Raw genomic sequence first — 7,238 nt, forward strand, 5'->3', positions numbered from 1 at the left:
AAACTGAACTGCAGATGAGATCCTAGGTGCCAATGGGAGGTACCTAGTAAGAGTAAGAGCCTATAATGGGGGTTTTGAAGTAGCGAAGCCTGAGAAAGTGAAGACAGAATTGATTCAAAGAGAGAGAGAAGCTCTCCAGGCTAGAGAACACCCCCAAGGAGGGTTAAAACTTGTTACATCCTGGGGAACTAGAGAAATACGTCCTTTCCCTACAATACTTAGGCCGAGGTTGGGGTTAATGGGAAGAGTGGTGAGGAAAAAGTAAGGGTGGGATGGGGCGGAGGGAAAAAGGTCTTAGATATTTTGTCCCATAACAGCTGCCATCAACGTCAGGTAGCCGCGACCTCGCCGCACTGAGTATTGGGAGTTGTAGTCCGGCCCCCCTAGCGAGCAGGCATGGCGGCCTCCATTGCGGGAGCCTGTGGGGCCGCAGCGGGCCTGTGCCGAGGCTTCCGAGCCGCCGGGGCGCTGCTCCCTGCGCCAGCCTCCATCGCCTGGCGTGAGTGGAGTGGGGCTCGCAAGCTGGGGCGAAGGAGCCGAGGGCCAGGCTGGAGGGAGGCGAGCCTAGAAGTCGGGGGCGGCCCTCGCGGGACCGCGGGTTGGAGCCGGGGGCAGGGCGCCGCGGGAGCTCGGGGCGAGCTCTGCTGATGCCTGTCGCCCGCTTCCCGCAGGGGCCCGCGTGGGGCCGGGCCGGCCGCAGAGCACGGGGCCTTCTGAGCCCGGCGCGTTCAAGCCGCCGCCGAAACCGGTCATCGTGGACCGGCGCCGGGCTCCGCGTGAGGAGAGGAGGTGAGGCCCGCGTGCGGGCGCGGGTCCCGGGACGCCCGTGGGGTCTGCGCGCTCGCGAGCCTGCCTTGGCGGGGGTTCGGCCTGCTCGAGCCTGTGGGCAGGACTCCCTCCTGGTTTCTCCCAAGCCCGCAGAAAGTCCCAGGTGTCGGAGAGGTATTGGGATGACTGGAGCACAAAGACCCTGCTCTTGGGAGCCTTCCGAAGTGTTGAGGCGTGAAACACCTAGCTCTTTGACATTCTTCAGATAGTCCAGGAAAAAAAAAAAAATCACATGTACGTGTGAAGCAGATATGTCCAAATGTCGGCAGTTGGCGAAACAAAGTGAAAAGTGCATGTGGGTGTTCCTGTTGTTGCTATTTTAATTCTTTTGGCGGCTTTTAACAAAATCTCAGGGGAGGAAATTGCGTGTTGGAGATCGTCGTCCTCAAAAAGACGCGACCGCTGGGGCCTCAGCTTCGGGCTTCGCCCAGGCCTCGAGCTCAGCGCTGCGGGATCCAGGGATTCAGCCCGGCGTCTGCGTCTCCCGCTGCCCCTCCCGCAGCTCATGCTCCGTCTGGCTCTCCTCTCAAATAAGTAAAATCTTAAAAACAAAAACAAAACAAAAAAAACATGAGCACTGATTGAGCTGTGGCTGGATCCACCTCCTCACCCCCTCGCCTGCCCCGTGGAAGGTGGGTTCTGCTTGCCTTTCCTGCTCCCAGAGGCCGCTCTAGAGGCAGAGCTTTGAGATGACCATGTCGTACTGAGAACACATACGAGGTACATGTGACTGAGCCCACTTAGTCTTTATAAGTTTTTAGGATTTGGCAGTGGGTTTGGGGATCCCTTCGTCTTGCTGCCGCCCAAGACGAGCCTGTATGTAAGTTCACTCCGCTGTGGTTGAAACTGCCACCCGCCCACCTACACTGACCTGCTGCTTTCCTCGATATCTACTTGCCCTTAAGAATATGGGGTCCAGGGGGGATCCCTGGGTGGCTCAGCGGTTTGGCGCCTGCCTTTGGCCCAGGGCGCGGTCCTGGAGTCCTGGGATCGAGTCCTGCGTCCAGCTCCCGGTGCATGGAGCCTGCTACTGCCTCTTCCTGTGTCTCTGCCTCTCTCTCTCTCTATGTCTATCATAAATAATAAATAAATAAATCTTTAAAAAAAAAAAGAATATGGGGGCCAGTTTCAGAGTACACCTGGGAAGCTCCTGAGAGACTGGTGAATCAACATGAAGGAGAAGGAGGAAACTCAAAGGGATAATCATCACCAAATTTAATGAATTGCGCCATAGTAATTAACTGTTGGTGGGGGTACACTGGAGCTCCAAGTATATTGAAAATTTTATTTCTTGGGATGGGTAATAAGGACGTGAATTTTCACTGTAGTGTCATTTATGCTTTTAAAGAAGTGAGCTTAGAGAAGTTAAAGAAGGGAATGGGGAGATTACTTTTAAAGTTAGTTTGCAGTTACTAATTTCTAGATTTAAATTTTTCCAGTGTCATTTTATTTTAACACAGACAACTCAGTGCGAGGCTTGTGGTTTATGGCCATATGCATTGTAGTCTGACAGACATGACCACGTTTAAATCTTGCCTTGAGGGCACCTGGGTGGCTCAGTGTTTGAGCATCTGCCTCTGACTCAGGGCATGATCCCGGGGTCCTGGGATCGAGTCCCGCATTGAGATCCCCACAGGGAGCCTCCTTCTCCGTCTGCCTGTGTCTCTGCCTTTCTGTGTCTCTCGTGAATAAATAAATAAAATCTTAAAAAAAAAAATCTTGACTTGGTAAGTTTATAGCTAATATAATAATAGGTCAGTTACTTACCTTCTTTAAGCTTCATTTTTATGTGTGAAAAGATGATGATGACCCCATACCCACCTGCTTGTTGTAAGGATTAATTTATGCTCTCGGTTTTCATAAACCCTTAACACAGTGCCAGGTGAGTACTCGGGAACTTAACTGTTTTCATGAGCATTGACAACAATTTTGGAAGTAAATAATTGACTTTTCTTTAGAGAAGAAAGAATAAAACATGTCAACATAGTCTTTCATTGTTTTGGTAAAAATAACAGTTTTTCCTTTAAGGTTGCCTTAAATTTTTTTGTTTATATTTTTCACAGGTTCTTGAGTCCTGAATTTATTCCTCCAAGGGGAAGAACAAATCCTCTGAAGTTTCAAATAGAAAGAAAAGATATGTTAGAAAGGAGAAAAATACTCCATATTCCAGAGTTCTACGTGGGTCAGTAAGAGCTGGATGCTTTTATTATTAGTGGTGAGAGGGGTTCATTTTCTTTTCTTGGAGAAGACTGTTTTCCACATATCTATGTTTTGCCCAGATGAGGTATTTCTTCCTAACATATTAAAATATTTAGGAAGTTATGAGGTTACCTAGAAATGTTGTTTGTGTGTCATGTAAAAGTTCACTTCTCTTCTGAATTTCTAGGAAGCATACTTCGTGTTACTACAGCTGACCTGTACGCCAATGGGAAAGCCAGCCAGTTTCTGGGGATCTGTATCCAGAGATCAGGAGCAGGCCTTGGAGCTACTTTTATCCTTAGGAATACTATTGAAGGACAAGGTAGGTTTCACTTCATTAGTTTGATTTTCTGGAACATGTTCTCTCAGGATTCCATCTTGTGTTCTGCATCCTCGGATAAGACATCGGGAGCTGCCGTGGGGCCTGTGGCCTAAGAATGGTGGGAGAATTGAAGCTACTGGATAAACGGTCGATGCAGTGTTCCCATGAGGGTGGCTGTAGTACGGCCTGCGACCATTAGACTTTCCAGCCTCTGGCAGCATCACAGGAGGAGACAAGACACTGTAAGCAGTGTGGGGACATTCATTTTTGGAGTAAACGACCCATGAGAACATTAAGATAAACATAATGATGTCTGTGTGAGTCACCTTTTCCTAAAATGAATGCCCCCATTTCGCTTTATATTATGACAGTCATCATAATAATCACTGTTTGATAAGAATCAGAGGAATCTTTAAAAAGGCAAAATTTGTTTGTTATGCCTAGTAAGAAAGAGGCCCAAGTGGCAAAATTCTAAAAATGGCAGGACAGTAAAGTTTTCATACTTAGAAAGTTGTGTGCTTCGCAATCCCCGACAGTGAAGTATTATATTCAAAGACATTGAACAGTGAGAACAGTGACTGTCTTCCTTATTGGGTCGTGACCTGCGTCACCCTGCGTGGAGGGCTCAGCAGGACTTGACTGGTTGCAGAAATGTGTGCCTTTGATCAGGCCATGTGCTTGGAGAAGTCTTGTGACAGAAAGACGTGACCACAGGTGTGAGTTAGATGGACTTTGGTTTGATTTTCTTTCTTAAAATTGAGATAATAATAGTTTCTACCTTCCAGGGTTGTGGTCAGCTGTGTTTGATACTGTATAGGAAGTACTAGACACTGAATACTCCGAAGGTGTTCATTTCCTGTTGCCCTTCTCTAAAGTACTTTCAGGGACAGGTGGGGGCAGGGAGAAAGCAAAAACAACAAAATAAAGTATTTTTGATTTTTGCAACCTGCCTTGACCTTCCGCATGGGTACACCTTTGATGGTTCTTTTTAGCCTATTGGCTTTAAATAGCATCCATCTGATGATAACTTCCACATCTGTGCCTCGAGAATTGACCTTTTCCAAGTTGCAGATATGCACTTATAACTACCTCTTCAACATTTCCAATTGGATGTCTTTTAGGCATAGGACAAGCTCAGGGGGCACCTGGGTGGCTCAGGTTAAAATAAACATCTGCCTTTGGCTCAGGTCATGATCCTGGGGTCCTTGGACTGAGCCCCCTATCGGGCTCCATGCTCCACGAGGGGCCTGCTTCTCCCTCTCCCTCTGCTGCTGCTCCCCTCTGCTTGTGCTCAATTTCTCTCTCTCTCTCTCTCTGTCAAATAAATACATTTTTTTTTTAAAGTTCAGAATAGAATTCTGTTTCCCCTCACAATGTGCTGCTCTCAGATTTTTCTACATCCATAAATGGCACCACTGTCCACCCACTTAATAATTTAGGAGCAATTTTTAATTACTGTCTTTCCCACATCTAGTCAATCAGGTTTTCTTGGCTTATTCTTCAAAAAAATATATCCCAGTTTGGCTTGTTTCTCCATCTCCAGGGCTACCACTCTTGTCCATGCCACCACTGCCCCCTGTCGGCAACCGTGTTATCTCTGGTTTACTTTCCTGGCCCACTAACAAAATTGTTCCAGCCAAAAGAATCTATTTATGTTTTTTTCCAAATGGCAAATTTGTTAAGACTGCAGGGCCTTTGCATTTACTGTTCTTTTTGCCTTGAGCATTCTTGGCTATTTATAGTATCCATTTATTTACTTATTTTTTAAGATTTTTATTTTTAAGTAATCTCTCCACCTAGCATAGGGCTCAAACCTACAACCCAGAGATCAAGAGTCACATGCTCTACTGACTGAGCCAGCCCGGTGCCCCTCTAGTGTCAGTTTAAATCATTTTCTCAGAGAGGCTTTCCCTGACTATATACTACTTATTCCCCAGCCACAGTGTTATCACTCTGTTTGTCTTGACTGTATGAAATTACTTTAAATTAAGAATTGTAAATGAAATTATAGTGTGTTTATTTATTGTTTGTCATCTACTAGAATATAAGCTCTATGAGAGGAAAAGGATCTTAGCCTATTTTGAGTTTGCTATAGGTACAGTTCCTAAATCAGTACCTGGAACAGAAGAGGTATACAGTAAGTAATGGATTAAATAAATCCTGGCATTAAATAGTAGATGTTAATGTTGATCATATATATTTGTATTTCTCATGGGATTATTTCAGGAAACCTGAGAGTGTACTCTTTCCCTTAAGTGTTTGATACTACAGACGATGTATCTTCAACTATTACTTGTAGCATCTTGAGGCATTCAGAGCTGTTCCTAGCTTGCTCCATATAGAGAGCCCCAGCATGTTTTAAAACCCAGGCCATCCTTAAGAGGGGCTTCTAAACCGAAGTTAGAACAAAATTTTATTTATTCTTTTTTTACATCATTAATCATGTCGCCCTTAATGTAGAAGGCCAAGTTTTATTTAAATAATTGGGATATAAATAAGAACACCACAGAGAAGAATTTTCTCAAACTCTCTCCAAGTTAATACTATCAGAAGTGAAGAGCTGTATGACTATAGAAGACATTTTTCTTTAGACTGTCATTCTAACTCATTATTTCGCTTTTTAATCTACACGGACTCTAGTTTCTTTTTCTTTTAATAATCTTCATCTTAAAAATTACAGATTTACGTCACATTTCCTGTGTGTAGAACCCTTTGCTAAGTTCCATTATGAAATAGTTTTTACTGTTGTATGAGGCATATGCATGCAGACATCTGGGTTTAGATTATAAGAATATATTTTCTCTTTTTAGGTGTTGAGATTTGCTTTGAACTTTATAATCCTCGAATCCAGGAGATCCAAGTGATCAAGTTAGAGAAACGACTGGATGATAGTTTGCTATACTTACGAGATGCCCTTCCCGAATATAGCACTTTTGATATGAATATGAAGCCAGTAGCACATGAACCTAGCCACGAAGTTCCTGTTAATCAGGTATAAGTTGTAGTTTTGGAACTGAAAGTTGTCTGTAGGATAAGAAAGAGTCATCGTAACAAAAACTTGTAGAATTTTTGCTTGTGACTGTCAGCCTAAAATTAATTAATTAATTATTTATTTATTTACTTATTTATTTATCTTCCATAGCTGAAAGTAAAAATGAAGCCTAAGCCCTGGTCCAAACGCTGGGAACGTCCAAAATTTAATATTAAAGGCATCAGATTTGATCTCTGTTTAACTGAAGAAAAAATGAAAGAAGCTCAGAAATGGAGTCAGCCATGGCTTGAGTTTGATATGATGAGGACATATGATACTTCAAAAATTGAAGCTGCAATATGGGATGAAATTGAAGCATCGAAAAAGTCCTGATTCTGAGAATCAGTTTGGTTATTTGCAGAGGATATACTGACTCCCGGAGAATTTATTTAAAGACCAATTTAATTTCATATATGAGGACATAGTCATTAAATAACTAAACATTGATTTGTTTATGAGTACTGTTGTAAAAAAATAAAATTAGCATACCAGCTTATTACTTTAGAGTCAAATCATTACTGAAATATTCTTAAGTGAGCCTGGATTCTGAACATGGAAGAGGCACGATTTTTTTAAGTTTGTGAAATAAATTATAAAGACAAAAAAAGTATGAAGAGTAATGATAAAGTGAACATTGATGTACCCACCTCAGGGTAAGAGGTAAAACATTTAGTAATCTCTAAGAAGGTCAAGAAATAGAACATTTTCTAGGATTTGAGAAGACCCTTGTGTGTCTGCAATTACATCCCTCACCCCTCCCAGATACAAGCACCGTCCTGACTTTATGTCAATCATTCCCTTGCTTTTCTTTTAGTTTATTACATACCTATCCATTCCAGAACTGCATATCTAGTTTTG

At 43.4% G+C, this 7,238-nt stretch overlaps 1 protein-coding gene across 1 annotated transcript; it reads left to right on the forward strand.

Annotated features, from left to right (window-relative positions):
- The first annotated feature begins 349 nt into the window (after positions 1–349).
- Positions 350–6,876, forward strand: MRPL19 (mitochondrial ribosomal protein L19). The gene is made up of 6 exons (XM_077843050.1): positions 350–499; positions 672–789; positions 2,892–3,010; positions 3,215–3,349; positions 6,160–6,341; positions 6,492–6,876. Exons 1-6 carry the CDS (start codon positions 397–399, stop codon positions 6,711–6,713), a joined length of 879 nt encoding a protein of 292 aa, XP_077699176.1. The 5' UTR covers positions 350–396; the 3' UTR covers positions 6,714–6,876.
- Positions 6,877–7,238: the final 362 nt, after the last annotated feature.

This window comes from Canis aureus, chromosome 12 (assembly GCF_053574225.1).
Source record: "Canis aureus isolate CA01 chromosome 12, VMU_Caureus_v.1.0, whole genome shotgun sequence".
Taxonomy (NCBI): Eukaryota; Metazoa; Chordata; class Mammalia; order Carnivora; family Canidae; genus Canis; species Canis aureus.

What these genes read in the sequence shown, in the direction of transcription:
- MRPL19 (XM_077843050.1), top strand. Translation starts at nt 397, where the DNA reads ATGGCGGCCTCCATTGCGGGAGCCTGTGGGGCCGCAGCGGGCCTGTGC. An exon ending in GCTCCGCGTGAGGAGAGGAG is followed by an intron (nt 790 to 2,891) that starts GTGAGGCCCGCG and finishes TATTTTTCACAG; the next exon opens with GTTCTTGAGTCCTGAATTTA. An exon ending in GAATACTATTGAAGGACAAG is followed by an intron (nt 3,350 to 6,159) that starts GTAGGTTTCACT and finishes TTCTCTTTTTAG; the next exon opens with GTGTTGAGATTTGCTTTGAA.